At 43.2% G+C, this 19,659-nt stretch overlaps 1 protein-coding gene across 3 annotated transcripts in view; it reads left to right on the top strand.

Annotated features, from left to right (window-relative positions):
• VPS8 (VPS8 subunit of CORVET complex) overlaps positions 1-19,659 on the top strand; it is an 85,497-nt gene that overhangs the window by 14,999 nt on the left and 50,839 nt on the right. For 2 of the 3 annotated variants that reach the window (XR_008734547.1, XM_055724124.1), the window contains exons 7-22: positions 1,152-1,276; positions 2,843-2,929; positions 4,361-4,428; positions 4,945-5,098; positions 5,202-5,261; positions 6,545-6,652; positions 8,132-8,212; positions 9,303-9,473; positions 12,046-12,120; positions 12,791-12,826; positions 15,041-15,131; positions 16,254-16,300; positions 17,192-17,281; positions 17,689-17,735; positions 18,257-18,479; positions 19,441-19,530. Coding sequence is in view for 2 of the 3 variants with exons in the window: in XM_055724124.1 (XP_055580099.1) it covers positions 1,152-1,276; positions 2,843-2,929; positions 4,361-4,428; positions 4,945-5,098; positions 5,202-5,261; positions 6,545-6,652; positions 8,132-8,212; positions 9,303-9,473; positions 12,046-12,120; positions 12,791-12,826; positions 15,041-15,131; positions 16,254-16,300; positions 17,192-17,281; positions 17,689-17,735; positions 18,257-18,479; positions 19,441-19,530 (1,553 nt within the window). In the remaining variant the exon portion in view is untranslated. The remainder of the gene's footprint in view (positions 1-1,151; positions 1,277-2,842; positions 2,930-4,360; positions 4,429-4,944; positions 5,099-5,201; positions 5,262-6,544; positions 6,653-8,131; positions 8,213-9,302; positions 9,474-12,045; positions 12,121-12,790; positions 12,827-15,040; positions 15,132-16,253; positions 16,301-17,191; positions 17,282-17,688; positions 17,736-18,256; positions 18,480-19,440; positions 19,531-19,659) is intronic. The other variant, XM_055724123.1, reaches the window with a different exon arrangement.

Here is a 19,659-nt window from a genome sequence, read left to right as displayed (position 1 = left end):
AAGGGATTTTTACTTCCTTTTGGGCTACTGTAGCAGATGAGTTTGTTAAGGTAGGTGCAGGAAAACAAGGAATAGATGGAAAAAGTCTTTGAACTTGTCCCTAGTCTTTCTCCTCATGCTAAACAGTGTTTTAAAGTAGCCCATGAGTTCAGATACTCTTCTTGCTAGTGTTTATTTTGGTCCTCCTACTAATGCCTCTTCATACTGGTAGAACTTGTAAGGTGACTCCCACTGTGCATGTGCTCCGCCATCAATCCGTCTGTGCAGGCCGATGAACACATCACTTTGTATTGGGGAAGAAATGAGATCCATCCATGCTCTGTTTCACATCTAGCACATTGCTAGTGGTGCTGCAACTGTCCTGTGCCTTGGGTAGTTCTTCCAGGGGCTTTCTGGTGCTCTGTTGCTGTCTCTTCCCCCGGGTCCAGTCCTTTCGCTCCCTTGCTCAAGGTGAAATCCTGCACGCTCTTTTTGCGATTCTTCTGATGTATTTCAGATCTCTAGTCTTCATTCCAACAGTCCTCACAAAACATCTTTTCATCCTCCCCCACTTAAAAGCAGGTAAAAAATGGAGAAAGGTGGAAAAAGTAGATCCAGAACACTTGTTTTCTTAGCTTTTAAAATAAAAGCAGCCTGGGAACACAAATTCATTTTCCCTCCAATTTCTGGCCTTTATCAGCAAAACTGAGGAATAAAAGTTACATAAAATTACACTTACCAAAAGCCTGTGTTGGGGATTTGTAGTTGGTGTTCAAATCTGCGTACAGAAGTATCAGGCTCGGAAGACAGAATTAATTTTCTGTCATCTTCCTTGCTACAACTTAAGCACTACTGTAGAATAGTAAAAGGAAAGCTAGATATTGCTGTGATTCTTCTAGGTTTCTTCTTCAGTTTGTAATACCTCTGCATTTCCATAATCCCTCTGCCTGTTTTGTACTTTTTAAAATATTTTTTTTATTTCCCTGCAAGATGGTGTCCTGCTATCTCTGTACTAACATGTGTTCTCATCTTGTAAACTCTTTTTAAAGAACTTAACTGTAAGCCTGTGAATTGTTAATGTACCCCAAGTGAATTGTATATGTAAATAAGGGCATGATGTTAATTTTAATCATTGCTTTTTCTTTAATTCCTTGCTAATTGTTCTGCTCTAGATCAGAACCAGGCTCTCCGTCTGTGTTTGGGCAGCACTGCTGTTGGCGCCCAGTACGGGGCTATCTCTGCTCTCAGTATCAACAATGACTGTTCAAGGCTCCTGTGTGGCTTTGCGAAAGGACAGGTAATTCCCCTAGGATGAGATGGTTCAGTGCTCTGTCCTTCTGCAGGCTGTTACGGGGAGGCTTGCCAGCGGTGACGATAGCTCCAAGCCAGCTCCAAGCTGGTTCTGTGCTGAGGAGCTGTATGTGTGTCTTGATCTGCCCACAGCTTTTCTTGGCCAGGCAATTCCTGCATCCAGTGAGCTGGCTCGGGTTGTTTGGGGTAGGTTGCTGTGGAGAAAAGGGGTGATGCAGAATATAGGGAAGGATTCGATTAGTTATGGTTCGTTGGGACAGAAGTCCTGCTCCTGGTAAACTGAAATGTGCCATGGCACACTAGGACAACTAGCTTAGTCTTTCTAGGTCACTTTGAGATCTAGGTTTTGCTATTACAGCTAGTTTCTACTGTGGTGATGACTTGAAATTTTTGCAACTCATATCTAGCCCCAAAGTTAATTTTTACTAATACCTTACTTCTGTTGTATGACAGAAGCACCATAGCTTCTGAATGCAGGGGAAAAAGGGGTTGAGTCTGCTGTTGTAGTTTTATGTCCTTCTCTGAACCTAAAGAGAGAGAAAGCAATTCTTGAACAAAAGCTGTAGGACTAAAACTAAACTAAAACAGATAGAAGTTAACTTGGTAAAATTTAGAGCTCCATGGAATACAAAGAAGGCTGCTTTGTTTATCTTTTTAGTTTCATTCTGTTTTGCTCCTTTGACTTTCACCCTCATTCTAGGTAAAACACGCTGCAGTGCCTATGACAGAGCTAAACGACAGATTGCTCCAGACCATGTGGAAATACAGATTTGATCCATGCAGACCAGTAGCCAGTTTTAAATGATACTCAGATAAAATATTTTGGAGCAGCAGTTCTGAAACATCTGGTCTATGTTTGTATCAAAGTATCTAACTTTGATAGATGGTTTCTGGAACTATATAAAATAGTATTTCCAATAAGAAGTTTGATTCAAATTGTAATCTCAGCTCTTCTGGGCTAAATATTCCACAGGTACACAGTAAGTAGTTTGGGACTTTCTGGTTCTTAGTTGAGAAATTGCCTGAATGTAATATCCAAGCGCAAGCCAAGCAACTGCTGCCTGACCTGTCATGCTGAGCAAAAGCAGGAGAGGAGTGACAGGGTTCATGGTAGCCATGGAGATGATTGAGTTTTGCTGATGGGTGTTAGCAGAGATTTTTCAACTGTTCACTGGTTCTGTGAGAGAGAAATGCATTGAGCCACTTCAAAGAGTGTTGTGTGGTAGCAAAGTTATCTTACACTCTTTAATTGTGTGATCAGGCAGGTAGCTGTGAGGTGAGTGAGTTCGGGCAGGTGGTGAGAGCTTTCCAAAAGGACATGATTCAGAGTTGTGAAGGTAACCCTAATGTTGTCAACAGAACTATAAGCTGATAAGCGAACTGATTGTAAAAACAGGGTAGGAACAGATTTCAGACCACTTTTCTTTAATATGAAGACCTTACTGACCCAGGGTGATACTGGGAATATAGAGATTTATTGATGTGCTAACGCACAAGATGATGGAGAGAACGCCTTGGCAGTAGATGTGTACTGAGAACAATCTGCTTGCAGATCACAATGTGGGATCTGGCCAGTGGGAAGCTGCTACGATCAATAACAGATGCCCACCCGCCAGGAACAGCCATTTTGCACATCAAGGTAACAAACACTACAGGTACTCCTTGTATACTACTTCTTTCTTTCCTTCAAAGTACACACCTGTGTTCAGTCAATGTGTTGACTTTCCGTGTGTAGCACTTTTAGATTTACAGATGAGAGCAGCTACTTAGGAGCTATATGGCAGTAGTATCCAGAGGTAAGAGAAATGAGCAGAAATTCTATTTAAAAAAGAAACAGTATTTTGAGAGCTGAAATAATGGTATCGGCTGTGAGTTGTACTGTAACAAACTGTCATTTTCTGTTATAACTCCCCTCTCTCATGCCAAAATCTATGAAGAATTAGTTTCTAGAATACATTTCTCTAAATCTTGCAGTGGTTTGAACATGACTTGCCAACTTTAAAGAGTCTGAAGCTCAGAAAGCAGCTTCTGTCAGCAGTTTTTCAAATAGCTTGTTGGGAATGTTTGGATTGAAAAAGAAATAATTTGTGGCTTCTTGCTCAACATAGCATTGTTGTCACACACAGAAACTCGTATCTGATTTTGTGCATGGCTTTGTTTTATGTGGACCTCTCCTACCAGAGCGTAATGCTCCTCGGCAGCCTGGTCGGAGCAGTGACTTTGGTGCCTCACCCAAACTCTTCTCTCTTCTCCTTTCCTGGACCTTGCTGAGACATCGCAGAACCACACAGTGTCACACATGGAGCTAGTGTAGTGGGCCTCGTGGGGCACATTGCTCAAGGACAGGTTCTCACGTGCTGGTTGGTCTCACCTGGCTAACCAAAAATGTTTTGTGGGCGTGGAGGTGCCCCCTTTTGCTGCTGTATCTTTCATGCTTCCCCCTCTGCCATCTTTGCCCTGTGCCTATGGATGAATATTCCCCTGTGCCAGGTCCTCTGCTCCTAGTGCCCCCCTTCTCTAGCTTGTGACCTGGGGCGGTAGCAGTGTTGAAGAGTACTCTGACACAGCTCTACAGGCCAGATGCTTGTGCTGCCAGATGCTGGGTTGCAGAGTCCTCCAGAACGGTACCTCAGCTATGGCTGTGACCCTTTCTTATTTTCATTATTTGGTATCGTTAGTAGTTCTGGATGGTTTGGATTTTGGTCTGTTTGTGCCTGCAGCCCATTCACCAGCTCCTGGCCTTGAGGCTGTGAGCTGTTCTAGTGGTAACACAGGTTTTGGCATGCTGGGGTTCTGAGCTGCAATAGAAAGTAATGAGACTTCGATAACAAAAATTTAGCAATAGGGCTTGCTGGAGGGGTGAAGATGAAACATTAAACCTTGCTTTTCTTACCCATCATAAAAAAACCCAACCAATAATTGTCTCAGCTCTGTGTGCTAAAAGTGCCTTTCTGGTAGGTGCAATGGTTGTACTTTCGTGTGCTGTTAATGATGCCATAGCGTAGATTTTTCTGTCCCTTTTTTTGTAATTTATTTCTTAGTGTCGCTTTTAATCTAATTATCTGTTCAGTTTACAGATGACCCGACGCTTGCAATTTGCAATGACAGTGGAGGCTCCGTATTTGAACTGTCATTTAAGTAAGACAATAACTCTTAAGTACCCATAGAAAGTACAAGAAACTAATGCTGGGTCATAACTTATGAAACCTAAGCAAATAAAGCTACTGCCTGAATGCTGAAGGTGTAATTTAGGGCTGTAGTATAATTTCACAGCTGAAGTAAGATGCTATCTGGCAATGTAATAGTCTAAGAATATTGTCCAGAATCTTGGCATTTATTGTGGGCTCCTCGTAGTTTTTCTTGTTTCATTAGTGAGAACTGCCCTGCAGTAACTGCTTGTTTTCTTCTTGGCCTCTTCAAGAGGAGGAGGGACAAGGAGGAAGGATTGACAGTCTAGGGAGTCTGGGCTTTACTGTTAAATAAGATCTTAAGGAATTCTTGTCTGTATCTGAGCAGCTGTATGGGACTGCTTCCAGTGACAGACTGAAAATGATCCCTGGAGCTGTGTGAAGGATCACTTTTGAGATTTCCTGAGATTGTTGGGTTGATCTCTTCTTGATGGCTGGACACCAAGCTGATCTCATTTCTTTACAGGAGGGTTATGGGAGTGAGAACATGTGAATCGCGGTGTCTCTTCAGTGGCTCAAAGGGGGAAGTTTGCTGTATTGAACCGTTACATGCAAAAGTTGAGCTGAGAGACCATCCTATCACCCAATATTCACTGCTGGCTATGGCCTCCCTAACAAAGGTAACTTGCTGCTTGCAGAAGGCTTTGTGTGAGAAATCACAAAGGAGAAGTCTTCTGGTATATACTGAAACATTTTTATTTTGCATTTTTGTTGTTCTTGAAGATACTGGTTATTGGCCTGAAGCCATCTCTGAAAGTGTGGATGACCTTTCCCTACGGTCGTGTGAGTAATGAAGGCAAACAGTTGCGTTTTGGGTTATGGCTAGAGTGAAGGGGATGAGATTAGGACCAGGTGTTTGGTATTGCTGCTTTATCAGTACGCAGTAAACTTTGCCCTGCGGAATTGTAGTGATAATCTGTTGGCCTCTTGTGGGCAGAGAGGAGGTGGAAAAGCCGCTTTCAGCTGTACCTGTGTGAAGATGCTGAATTTCTCCATTAAGTAGGAAAAGTGGAACACGGGAGCCCCTCAGCTGTTTCTTCTGTCTTGTGTGCAGCCTGGACACACCCTCAGATGGGACGTTAGCCTGATTATCATGGAATCACAGAATGGTTTGGGTTGGAAGGGACCTTAAAGATCATCTAGTTCCAATGCACCTGCCATGAGCAGGTCACCTTCCACTAGACCAGGCTGCTCAAAGCCCCATCCAGCCTGGCCTTGAGCACTGCCAGGGATGGGGAGTTGTTGCCCACAGCTTCTGTGGGCAACCGGTTCCAGTGTCTCACCACCCTCACAGTAAATAATTCCTTCCTAATACCTAATTTAAATCTCCCCTCTTTCAGCTTAAAACCATTCCACCTTGTCCTGTCACTACACGACTTTGTTAAACATCCCTTTCTGGCTTGTTTGTCAGCCCCTTTAGGTACTGGCAGCTGCTGTAAGGTCTCCCTGTAGCCTTCTCTTCTCCAGGCTGAACAACCCCAACTCTCGGCTGTCTTCGTAGGAGAGGTGCTCCAACCCTCTGGTCATCTTTGTGGCCTCTGGACTCACTCCGACAGATCCATGGCTACAATCACCTTGGACTGGGGCCATTGCTTTACATAAGAACCATCCAATAGAACCCTTAATTGCAGGGACAGAAAACAAAGTGGAATTAGAGCACTACACAATCTTCTAAACTCTTGATTATTCACTTTCACTAGTGCAATTCGTCTTGGAAAACCAGCTGGGGGCAGATGTGGGGTATGTTATTGGGAGAATGGAGACAAGGTTGCTAGCAAGCTGCAGCTTGTCCATCAATCCTTGTGAGATTGGATCTATATTAAGCAACTAGGGCACGGGTTTTGTGACCATCCACTTTGCCAAGAGTCACATGTTGCCCCTGAACTGTCTGGCTGGACCGAAGAGCAGAAGCTACTGCTCAGCTGCCAGCAGACCAGGAAATTGCTTTACATCATGTGTGTGTACATGGCAAAGTCAGCGAGTAGCAGCTGATGAACAGCATGTGTCCTGGAACTGAGGTTCTGCCTTGTGTACCTTAAATACCCGCTGTGCTTTTTGTCTAACAGATGGACCCTTCTAGTGTCCCTCTTCTGGCGTGGCACTTTGTGGCTGTACAGAACTCTGTGAACCCCATGCTTGCGTTTTGTCGAGGAGACGTCGTGCATTTTCTTTTGGTAAGCCTTGGAAGTTTTGTGCTGTTTTTCAGATGGCCATACCTTGCTCACATGTTCCGTTGACTGAGCCTCTGTCTCAGTGAAAGTACGGTATCTGTGCATGCTGGGGATGTCTGCAGCTTGCAGCCAGCTTGGGAAAACAAACCTGCTGGCCATTGCTCTTCAGCAGGCGGTGGTGCCCTTCCCTGAGAATCTGGAGGCATGAGCTTTATGTGTTCCAGGAGTGATGATGTGCTACCTACCTCATTTCTACTGGAGGGAGAAGAATGTGGATTGGTTTCGGGGAGATCACATGAATTCGAGATACTGTTTCATTTTTTTTGCTTTAAAAGATGAGCCTGGAAAACACTTGCATAAACCACTAAGACAACAGCTTTCAGGTCCTGGTGGCATGTGACTTTAGGGCATGCCACTCACCCTGTTTGATCTGCAGGAGTTACACAGGCAGGTGTGGTTGAAGATGATTTCATGTCTGATTTCAGTGTGAGAGCAGTACATAGGCTTCAGGAAATCTGGTGTTTTGGCTTTGGAATGTTAAGTTTGTTTCCCAGCTCTGCTATCATCTTGGACGTTAAGCTTTACTCGAGTACCCAGACATTGTGTTGTCAGGATTGAATCCTCCTTCTCTATCTTCTCTCTTGGTAAACTTGGGGAGAAAGAAAAGGGTGTATGTTTAAACCTGTCTTGCTGGAGATGTCTGTGCGTGCAATAGCATTGGTTTCTGCACAGATACCCAGCTCAGCTATGGCCAGTACTGCTGCTTTACTTACAGGTTACTAAACAGCAGCCACGTTACCTGAATTCAGGTGTCTCTTGCTGTACTTCAAATTGTCAAAATGTAAAAACCCCACCCATATTCTTCCTTGCAGAATGCTTTTTTGTAACGATGATGAATTAAAGGCAGTTTCACATTAGTGTTCTGTGGTTCTGACTTTTATGAGCAGAAAGTACAGTATGTCCTGCATGGGAAAAGGGAAGACCCTTGACTGGCAGTTGTCATGCAGCATCTCCCTTACATTCAGTATTCCAGTGGGATGGAACCCCTTGGGAGGCAGTGAATGCAAATCGGTCCTCCTGCAGTGTTCTGCACGAACCCTAGAGGTTCACATCCCTTTTATAACCTGAATTGCCATATATAATATGTGAGGCGGCCATGGGGGGACAACCTCTTGAACACACATAGTTTATGACATCCAGCTCTTGTGGTGCAAATAGATGATTTAAAATTGGTCCAGCAGATGGTATATATTTTTACTGCCCTCTGCTTGGAGCCTTCTGTTTCCACACTTACAAGAGTGGTTTTGAAAGTGAGACCTTACGCTCTGTTGGAGAAACATGTGTGCTGCCACGTACGCTCAGCGTGCCTGTCTGAGGGGAGCTCCGGACTCCTGGAGTTGGTGTGATGTCCTGTGGGATCAGAGAGGTTGAGTTGAAGAAAGTCTTGGAGTTTGAGTCAACCTTGTCCACTTTCTCTTTTAGGTAAAGAGAGATGATACTGGTGCAATACATGTCAGTAAGCAGAGGCAGCTTCATCTACACTATGACCTCATCAACTTTACTGTAAGTTTCAGTGTTAATAGACTGGTTAATTTTTTTTTTTTTTCACTAGTTTTCTTGTAAATGTATCTCAGTAGCCCTTAGTTGTATACTATTGGCTTTACAAATATAGCATGAGAAGTGGCTGTGTTTATCTGGGGCTAACTAACTGCAAACTCAAACTGGGGACTCAGTGGAAAACCAGCACATGTGAAGTGGCAAGTAGTAGCTATAGGATAAAAAATTAGTAGCATGGAGGCAATACTGCCTTTTCTTGGGAAGGAGGGGTAGCCTTGTTGGGGAATATTTTCAAGAACCAGAGAGTCTGGAAAGAAAGATTTTTATTCTATATTCTCACTAAAAAGAATGCAAACTTCTGTGTACCTGGCTCAGTAAAATTCTAGTGTTTCTGTATATGAGTGCTTGCTAAAGCACTGTAAATTATTTGATGCTTTCAACAAAAAAAAAATGTTCAACCCTAAAAGGTATTAGAGAGTACAGCAAGTAAAACATGGAAGGCCAAAATACCAAGATGGGCATCCATATCAGCTGGAATTTTAAGTTTGTTAACAAATATGCTTGGCTCTTGAAAAAACTGAATATTGTAAAAGCAGCCAAAAAAAGCCTTTTTCTTTGCAGGGTTTTGAACATAAAAGTAGAAGCCACAGAATACGAATGACAGGCTTTGAGTTTAACTTAGACATACTTTCTTTTTTTAATGCTTCCTGATGCCATATTTCCCTCCCAAGGGATCTGAGAACAGGTGTCACAGTAGTCTTGTTTTTGAGACCTTTGGATAGGAAGTGTGCTAGAGCGTAAGTAGTGCACCAAGAGGACAAGAACTCCGGTGGATTACCATTTGTCTAGAGGTGTTTTCTGCGAAGAAGGTTCCTTGCTTTCCTCAGTGTTAGAACTGATACTCCGGAAGGAGCCTCCCTACCTTTACCTGTGGAAATATGCACGTGTGCTGTTGTGAAGTGACTTTGTATAGTAACAAAGCTACTAGCCATCCTAGAGCTTCCAGTATTGGTACGCGAGGATATGTCCAGAGCCTGTTTCGTTGGCCTCTGATTGTGTATACATTGCTGAGATCTGTGACTTATTGCTTTTTCAGTGGATAAACTCACGGACAGCAGTGCTTCTGGACAGTGTGGAGAAGCTGCATGTTATAGATCGTCAGACGCAGGAGGAGCTGGAGACTATAGAGATCTCAGAGGTTCAGCTCGTCTACAACAGCAGCCACTTCAAATCGCTGGCGACGGGAGGCAACGTCAGCGAAGCCCTGGTAGGCACAAACGACCGGCTTGACCACAGCTAACGGTGTTTCAGCTGCCCTAAGTGGGAGCCTGGAGCTTTTGAAAAAAAGCCTTTTTGAAGCATCTTGAAAATCATACGTGCTGTTGATGTGGCCCAGTAACAGTTCATGTTTCCTTTTGCGTATTGATGTTTTTAGGAGTTCCTCTTAAGTTCCCAATCTTTGGAATACTCTGTACAGAAAAAAAGCTGATGTGCTTTGTTCTTCAAGAGAATCCTATAGGCTGTTCTACTTTGTATGCCACAGATACTCTGCGGTAGCAGTGCCTGTGCAGTACGTGCGTTCCCTGCCCTTGTCTCGTAGATTTGTCGTGCAGGATAGAGAGGATGAAATGCTACGCTTGTAGGTACTACACTTCTTGTTTGAAGTAGAAAACCAAAGCCACCCATGCTAGTGGAAATTGCAAAACTTCAAACGTCACGTTTTCTACTTTTTCCTCTTTTGCTTGTCTTTTATTTTGACTTTCATATTTGGGTTGGGTTTTTTGGGTTTTTTGACCCTGACCCATATAGTGTCTGGACATGTTTTATTCCTGAAGTAGGTATTAATTTCAGTGGCTCCTGATAGCTCCTGTGACCCACCTGTGCTTTCTGCAGCAGACTCACTTTGATGTGGTGTTCGTTACTGCGATAGCATTGTAGAGTTTTTATTTAAAGCCACGGCTACAGGACAAGTTACTGCTTTCAGCTGATAATCAGTTTTTCTACTTTGGAAAAGACTTTTCTACTTTGCCAAGAGTGTGTATAAGAAAGAACCTTCCATCCCTGCATTTGGTCCTCCCAGTGCTTCACCAGAGATAGCCCAGGAGCTCTGAAATTCCTGGACAATATGGTTCCTGTTTAATTCTGCCGTAGTCCTGTGGGACTTGTTTGGGACTTGCTGGCCCAAACAACTAGCAGAAAGCTTATGCGGATCTGTAGTTTGGATCCACAGTTTCAAGCCCAGTATAGGTTGTATGGTCATGACTCAGCTCCAGAAGCCCAAGAAGTGCCTTCAGTGCAGAATGCCAGGATTTCAGAAAGACACCTCCGTCATGGCTCCCTTTTGAGCACCAAGGAACAGAGGGCTTCTTCCAGTCTGAAGGACCAGATCTATGAGGGGTCTTTGCAGCCTTTAGATCTTCATAGCTGCTGCTTATCTGGCTTTCACTGCTTTATTTGCTTCATGCTGCTCACGTTGCTGTCGCTGCGGATGCGTCCTGAGGAAGAAAAAGAAGGAAGGCGGAGTCTAGTCTAAGTGAGCTTATGTACTGCCTTCTGCACGATTGGAAATTGCCAGGCACAACCTCACAGAACATAGCTAGAGATTGGCACCAAGATGGTATATGAGCACTGCTTGCTAGGGTGTGTTGTTACTTGGAGCGTTTCACTCAATTTCAGAAACTCTGCAAGTGTCCTGTGAGGACTTGTGGTGATTACCATCAAAGCCAGAGACCTGTGGCTTGCAAAAGTGGTGGGCCTGAATAAGCGTTGCCTGTTAAAGTGCTATTGTGAGTCTAGAAAAGACCCTTACTTTATTCACTGTCTGTAAGTGCAAATGAGATCTGAAATCCATAGTGTCACTTTGAGATACTGAAGATGGGAAACAGGCAGTCCCTCTCCCTGCACTTCGGTAGGAATGACAAGGCAACCTCTTCCAGAGCAATTGAGCTAAGGACAACTTCTGATGGGAAGCTTTTTCTGTTTTTTTCATGGCTCAGAAATATACCTTTTCCATTGTTAGTTTTGCAGACACTCTGGAAGGAAAATCTTAAATGAGGCTGCCGCTTCCATACAGGATATCCTGGTTCCAGGGATGCCTGGGTTTGTGGATGAAGACAGTCAAACCCAGTTCTTCTACTGCAGCATCTAAAGAAACATGCAGGGAATATCTGCTACCCCAGCCTTAGATTCTGTGCTGAGCAAGTTGAAGTGTTATTATGGTAGTCCCTGGAATGGACACGCTTAACAGCACTGGGAAGAGATGCAGGAAGCTTCCCTGCCTGACCAGACTGAGAAAAGTACAAGACAAACAGCTGTAGCCTGCACAACTGTGCAGTGCAGCGGGAAGCAAGCACTGCCCCGTACTGTCACACAATCTCTAATTTTTATGTTCTCACATAATTCTCACATTGTAAATGTGCCTTTTGAACACTAGTTACTGGCATTCAAACTTCTGTTGTAGCAACTCTCGCTTCAACAGTATTCTTTCCATCTGTCCCTCCTACACATTTGCTCTTGAGGAAGATTTGTAAAGAAGCAGATGGCAAGGAGAGACTCCCCATAACTTTTTGTATCTGAGGACAGACAGAGCACTGCTTGCAGGTCCTTATGACTCCGTTGTGTTTTCTGGGCAGCCAGAGCTCAGTAGCAATTTAAGCTGCATTCACAAGCGGGACAGAGTGGCAGCAGAGCTTTTTTACTTACTACTGCCCGGCAATCCGTGGTGTCGTCTCCCAATCCTTATTTTGATTTCTGAATTACAAAGTGTCTCTAAAGCTCAAGGGGAAAATTTTACAAAAACAAAAAGCAGTTTTAATTGCATGTAATTTTTCTTGCTCTAGGCATTGGTTGGAGAGAAGGCTTGTTATCAGTCCATCAGCAGCTGTGGTGGTCAGATCTTTTACCTCGGAACTAAGGTAAATGTGGGGAGTTCTTAATAAAAATACAGGGCATTCACGGTTGATGGTAGGTCATCTTCTGGGGAAGGGCAATTTTTTATTCTATGGACATGTGCATCAGGGATGCTTGTGCACTTATGTTGTGGGATTAAAGGAATGTGCAATAATTTGGTCTTAGCCGAGGTATGGGCTAATTGTCATAATTTCACAGTATCCTGGTTCATGCTGCTTCAGGGTAGACTTAGCATATTATTTTACTGACATCTCCTCTGTACTAAGTTTCAGTTTCTCTGTCCTAAATGTGTGAGTGAGTAAACAGAAGAATATAAGACAGCAGGGAAAACTAGACTGTATTGCATGGAACAATAAAAGGAATATCCTATTCCGTTTTCCCGTTTTGCAGTGCAGGCTGCCTGTGAAAAGGCAAAGAAGAGAGATGCCTATAGGATGGCATGTGGAAGTAGGGGAAGAAGTGAGGGATGGTATCATGGAGCAGATGGGTTGTAAGACCATGTAAAGGATGTTTTCTGTTAAAATTAAACATCCAATTCATTCCTGTGATGCCAAGCTTGAGGATTACTTTACTGAGTTTCATGTGTACCAGTGTGCTGTGGTGGGTCTGTGGGATACCACAGACTGCATGAGTAACTGTGAGTAAATAGTTATATTGTTTTTTTTTCTTTTCTAGTCTGTTCACGTCATGACGTTGAGAAGCTGGAGAGAGGTATGTTGAGAGACAAACTGTACAGCTTAGTAGATTCAAATTGCTTAAATATAGCTTGAGAGGAGGGAAGGAACATTTGTGAAGCACATTCTGGGCACTGTGTTCGGGATCCCTGCTTGCTACGCACAGCCAGCACCGTGGGCACGCCGCTTTCCACGGTGGGGTGCTATGGGACTCTGGCTTGCACAAACTTGCAGGCTGAACGGAGATCTTGTTCTCTGAAGCAAGACATAACAGGCGCTGAAACTTGGCAAGGCATTAACAAGGTAGCGTTAGTGCAATCTATGACTTTGGAGGACTCTGTAAATGTAAGCTTTTATCTGCCAGATAAGCATACAGGAGTGGAAGGAAATCGGTCCAGTGTATTTTGCCCCCAGCTGCTGTAGGAGCTACATCATAAAAATCTATCAAAGACTACCTGGAAGGTTCATTGGAGTTTACATCCGTGTTTCTGTTGGCAGAAGATTTTTCTGAAACTTAATTTCTCCTATAGCTGAAACCCTATCAATTTCCGCACTAAACTTCTTGGTGATCTATTTGTCTGGCTGTTCCGTGTTGCGCTCTTCACTTGAGTTGAACAGCAGTTTTTCCTTTTGCAGTATGTTCAGTGTATGATGTTCTCTCTCAGACTTTGTTTTGCAAGGCTAAGCAAAGCTCTTTCATCATTCTCTTGTAATCTTACCTTCCCACTCTTGTTGTCCTTCGTAGTCACTGTTCTCTGCACCTCCTTTGTGCTCAGTTTCTTGAACATGGGTAAACAGTTTGGCACGTATTACTCTGGGTAGGGTCTTAGAAGTGCCATGTGCAATGTCACCTGTTCTTCTCTGTTGCTACTAGATATGTCATTCCTCGTACATCTTGGGTCTTGTTTTGCTATTCCTTTGCCTACATGATGTCAGCAGTTTGTGGCACTGGAGAGTCACCAGTACTCGGTACCCAAACTCTGCTTTCTGCTGTTAAGTTGCTTGTACCATTGGATTGCATCGCACTTCTGTTACCCAGCCTTAGGGGCAAATCCTATTGTGTCTGTCTTTCTGGTCTGCTGTCTCGCATCACGTGTTGACAGTTGGTTATCAGCAAACTTTGTTAGTAAATTCACCTTATGCCAAGTTAGTTGACCAAATCATTATGTAGAAGGGGGCTTCAAGGCTGATTCTCAAGGAACTCCAATTGTCATTTCTTTCCGGTCTCACATTTATCCTTTACGCAGCAGCCATCACTATTCTTCCTTGTACTTGCTTTACGGCTCTTGTACTCCCCCCTCTATGACTATAAGCTCCTGCATGTGATGTACCCAGACCTTTAATAAAACATGGATGATTCAGCTCTATTGAACTTTTATACAGTTGCTGCTTTTAGTTACCAAGACCGCTTTGCTAGTTTTCCCTCCAGCCATTCACTACTGACTTTGCTTTAGTAAACTGTTAATGAAAAGTCTTGCTTTCACCCATGATCTTGTGTACTGGTTTTCCTAGAATTCACATCAGTCACAGCTTACATGCTCCGAGCCAACCTCCTTCCAAATTACCGTATGGCTTCTGTTGTGCTGCATGCCTCTTTATTGTAGGGGACTTACTCAAGAGTTGTAATTGAGTGTGGGGGGGATTAGGGTGTGAAGCCAAGTTCTTGTTGCCATACAGGATGCTGGTCTGAGACTCGGAATCTGTCTCCTCTCAAATAGTACTTTAACCTTTTGACCTAACGTACAAAGACTGCTGGTGATTGACCTTGTGTGCTGATAATTCCTTAAAGCAGAAAGTACTTGTGATCTACTTCAATCCTTGTTGACTCAGGAGAAAATAAAGGGTAGGAGTGGGTACACCTGTGTGCTGAAAACACGGCGGAGTTGTTTGTTGTGCTCTAAGTGATGAGGCAAGGACAGGCAATGGGAAACTCTTATTCTTTGTGATTGCAGACACTTCCTGATGCTGTGGGCCTCCATCCGTTAAGCATCTGACCTAAAACGTAGCCTACAGGGACCTGATGTACTAGGGCCTGACATTTCTTAGTAATTTCTAACTGTCCAGCAGGAAGTGTACATATTTGAGAAACTTTCTGAGATGCTGTCCTTTACCGCAATGCGTTGGGAGCTGCTGAGGTTTCCTGTCCCCTTGCTGCCAGGGATCATGACCCACTGCTGGGAAATGCGTACCTTAAATGGGAGGGGATCATCTTCTTGGTAATACTAAGGTCCAATGTTACTTTTTATTTTAGAGAATTGACCACCTTCTGAAACAAGAGCGCCTCACTGATGCCCTGGCTCTAGCTTGGTCTTTTTATGAAGGTAAAGCAAAGGCGGTAGTAGGTAAGTCTGAGATTGTTTGGTTTTTTATTTTTTAAGTTGAAACTACTAGGGAAGGTTTTAAACCTATGCATGTACAGAAATTACTTTTTCAGAGAAAAAACATTAAGGAAGAGAATTGAATTGAAGAAGAGAGAGTAACATGTGCTGCTTTGGGTTTGGCAGAAACACCGCCTTTATATGGATCGGTTTGATTTTTTTTTTTTTTTTTTTTTTAGAGTCGTAGTCCCTTTTAGCAGCCTGCTGTTTTCAAATTAAAATCGTACTTGGTCTATGTTGTGGCTCCTGTTTGTTGTGACTTTGCCATGAGGGAGGTGGATCCAGGTATTGAATATCTAGCCTGCTAAAATACTCCTGAGGGTCATAGGTGACCTGTAGGTACTTTTCAGTGTGACGTTCTGTCAGCTCTGCCAAGCAGGTGCTTTCATTCAAGTTTCCTCTGGCTACACAACTGACTGAAAGAACTGCTGGGTTCTGGCGCTATGTTTCCTATAAAAGAGGATGCTTTGTGAGCATTTAACTTGTTATTATAAACATGTTAATTATGCCAGAAACTGCCACTTGAACAGCCTGATTTGAACTGGACACGTTGACTTTTCAGCAAATAACTTATGATGGTTTTGACAGATGAGACTCAAGTTCTCAGGATAAGATCCTACTACTGTGAAATTGCTAGTATATGAAGATGTGTCTCATGTTAATGCCTGGATATAATGCAATTAAGGAGATAATTTTTCATGAGTCAAAGAGTTACTGTCGAAGTTGGCATTTAAGGATTTTTTTTTTTCCCGTGTAGTGTACTTCAGTTTCTTTGCATCAAGGCATCCTCCAGCAATTAGCCTCATGTACAGTCTTTGGCAGTCCTCTGTTAATTGTTCTCTCAACGTTAAACAGCACTCAGATCTGTTCTTGCCATTCCTGTGCTGGAACAGTCGTTACATTGGGAGAACAAAATCTTCAGGAGAAGAGTGGGCTAAAAGTAGAGCACAAAATTGTTATTTAGATGTCCTGACCTCTGCATCTCAAGGGTAGTGGTGTTAGCATCTGAACCGTGGAATTTTTATATTTCCACTGGTACTTTAGATGAGAATTTAATTTATTCCCGTCCCCCCTTATTCTTTCTAGGCTTGTCTGGGGACACAAGCAAGCGGAAAGCAGTCATCGCAGACAGAGTGAGTGACTGATCTCTTCCTAACTGGATTTTCATGTATGCTGATGTGATACTAACTGTGTTCCTGGAAGGAATGGCTTCTGTCCTCCAGAAGTTAATCCAGCTAACTCTAGAATGTGTACATGTGCCTCTCTTGCTAAGATTGTGAACGGGATTTTAGAAAACACTTAAAAGTACTTTGTGAGGTACCTTGTGGATAAAGATGAGGATAAAATCTGCAGCATTAGCAAATCAAAACATGATGCTATCATCCCGACCTTGAGATCTCTGGTCCCCTCACAGTGGAGAGAAGCCTTTTTTGTGGGTAACTCCAGAGTTTCCTGACCTTTGATGTCCTGAACTTTGAAGTGTTCATCAGTATGTAACTTGCTGACCCTCAGGTGGAAACTTTGCTCCATGTATACGTGGACATGGAATAAACTCTTCAACTAATCCTGTTCAGTTGTTACAGGAACCTTTTTCTAGGAAGAGTATGTTTAAAATACACGATTATTGTAATAATTATTCAGCTGTACTTTGTTCTTTGTGTATGTTTTATTTGCAGGTAAATAAGTTTTCCTGTTTAAGATATTATAACTTAAACTTTGGGAAAAAACATGGCCCAGATGAACCTTACACTTCAGGATGTGTTCATCTGCCTGAAAATTTGCTGGCAGACTGGCTGCCCCATTTCTCCGTCGTTAGAGTAGGCCTTCCGTATCCCACTGGGCCACTTCTACACCACGTCAAGCCCTTGTCTCTAGACAGCCTCTTCCCTCTTCTCCTTCCTGCCCAAAATGGGACAACAGAGGTTTCAGTGCTGCCAAACCCCCAAGTCAGTCTATTAAACATACTACCAAGTAGGGCCTCTAGTGTAGGATCTGAATGAATTTTCTTGTTTATTTTAATTCAGATGGTTGAAATCCTTCTCCATTATGCTGATCGGACTTTGAAGAAATGTCCTGACCAAGGAAAAATTCAAGTTATGGAGCAACATTTTCAGGTATGGTGCTCTGGAGGACTGTCTTGTATAGATCTTTTGTATTATTTTTTTTAAATCAGACTTGACTTTGCTTTGCTGCAAAAATTACTTGTCTGGTTTTTGAAAAATGTTGCTGGGGTTCACCTGAACTCTCACCTCTGTGTGCCCTAGTCAGATCAGGAGTTTGTTACAGCTAGGCAGCAGAGCAAAACCCATATGCCCTCTGTCCTCTGCAGAACTGTGATTAGTTTTTCTCCATATGAGCTGGCATATGGGAAAACCTGTAACTGTGCCAGCTACTGGCTGATTCAAATAACTCATTGATTCTGCTCTGTATTGGTCAGGCTCCGTTTTTTGTGCTCTGCAGGATGTGCTATTTTGCAGGATTTTTGCCAGTCCCTATAGCTTTTTCTATGTTTCTTCCGCAGGACGTGGTGCCTGTCATAGTTGATTACTGTCTCTTACTCCAGCGCACGTAAGTCTGAATTTGCAAGCCTGTCTCCCAAGGCAGACCACCAGCCCATGTAGTTCTGAGTGCTGTCTCCTATAATATCACATGGTTTAGAGGAATCGTATCACATCATCGTCATATCATATATCGCATCATGGTTTAGAGGAATGCGTAGAAACTGATACTAAAGTCAGGGCACTCAGTACTCAAAAGTGTGTCTTTAATTTTCATTGATGTGTTGTATAAGAAATGTTTGTTTCAAACTGTTTCCCCCATACCATCCCCTTAAAAAAGAAGCCGCCTTGATAGATTTCATCATCATTTCCCCTCTAACAGCAGGTTTTTTTGCTGCAACATCCGTTAGCTGATTTATTCTGTGCTGCTGCCTGTAACTTGCATCAGTATAGGAGCTGAACATGGCATTCAGCTCCTGACTTTGAGAAATACAGATAAAAACCGGAATTTAATTTGGAGCCCTCAGAAAGTATCTCAGTAAGGAGATTTTAATAAGACTATTTGATAACTAAACACTTCTTTCCTCCTAGGGATCTATTATTTAACCAGATATATGATAAGATGAGTGAGAATTCTGTAGCTAAAGGCATCTTTCTGGAGTGCTTGGAGCCATACATCTTAAGTGATAAGCTGATGGGAATCACAGCTCAAGTGATGAAAGACTTGCTGCTTCACTTCCAAGACAAGAACAGGTTGGAAAATTTGGAAGCCTGCATTGTGCATATGGATATCACCAGCTTAGACATACAGCAGGTGAGCTGTTGTACTGCGTACTGTATTGATGTCCTCTGAATGAATGGCAGCATTCTCTAGTCGCTGATGCAAGCTTATTGTGCTTTTAAACGCAGCATAGCATGTGGAAAACAAGTTGTCACCTTTCAACAGACAAGACAAGGTGGTCCAAATAATTCATGCCTTTTGTTCACTGATCTGTAACAGAACTTAGCCCTGTGTCCCTGGGATCAAATTCAGTGAATGTGGGAATTGCTCAGCATGGCTGTGTCCATCCTGTAACGTGCATGCTCCTATAAACACCTTTTGCTCCCCCAGTTCGTTTCCTGGCACAGGTTAACGCATCAGCAGCTGAATGTGTTGGAAACTACAGTTCATCAGGATTAGTGTGACAGTCTTTCCTGTTTTGAGTACCTCGCCTAACGTCAAAGGCTGCAGGAGCACAAAAAACACCTGGAGTTGCATTTGTCAGTTTGGTGCCTGCCAGCCTGCTCTGCTCAGGTGCTTGCTCTTGCATGACACACAGTTAGTGGATCAAGGTGTTCCTGCTCAGTGGTCCTGTTTTCCTTGGCCAGTGTTTATTCCGACAGCATGGCTTTCCATTCCAAGGAGGAAACTGCTGGGGAATTTGACAAAGTGATTCACTAATTCAACCAAAAGGCAAACTAGTCCAATCAAGTGTTTTGATGAACTGATATTTTTAATGGTTTTTTTATTCCTTAACCTCACACAGGTTATGAATGTTAGAATATAGACAGCTATATTATGTTTGCTGCATGAGCAATAAGCTGGATACTGCCTTTAGGGGTTTGGGGTCCTTGCAGAGACTAGTTCTGCAAGTGGAAGTTCTCATTCTGCTTCAAATCATACTGTCGGGTGATGCAACTGCAAGGGCAGAGGTTGAATTCGAGCGAGTGGGGAATGAGAAAACTGTGAGCTAAGCGCAGCTGTATACCTACATTGTGCTTTGTTTGCCTTGCAGGTAGTTCTTCTGTGCTGGGAAAACCATCTCTATGATGCCATGATCTATGTCTACAACAGTGGGATGAATGATTTCATCAGCCCCATGGAGGTAGGAAGGATGCTCAGTGCTATGAGTTGTTACTTGTGTGTTTAGCACGTTCTTTCTGAGAAACAGCATTTCAAACCCAATGCCTTATCTTCTCATTCAGAGTGTATATATTATTCTTTTTTTCCTTTT

This window comes from Falco cherrug, chromosome 11 (assembly GCF_023634085.1).
Source record: "Falco cherrug isolate bFalChe1 chromosome 11, bFalChe1.pri, whole genome shotgun sequence".
NCBI lineage: Eukaryota > Metazoa > Chordata > Aves > Falconiformes > Falconidae > Falco > Falco cherrug.
This window is presented reverse-complemented; position numbering and strand designations above follow the sequence as displayed.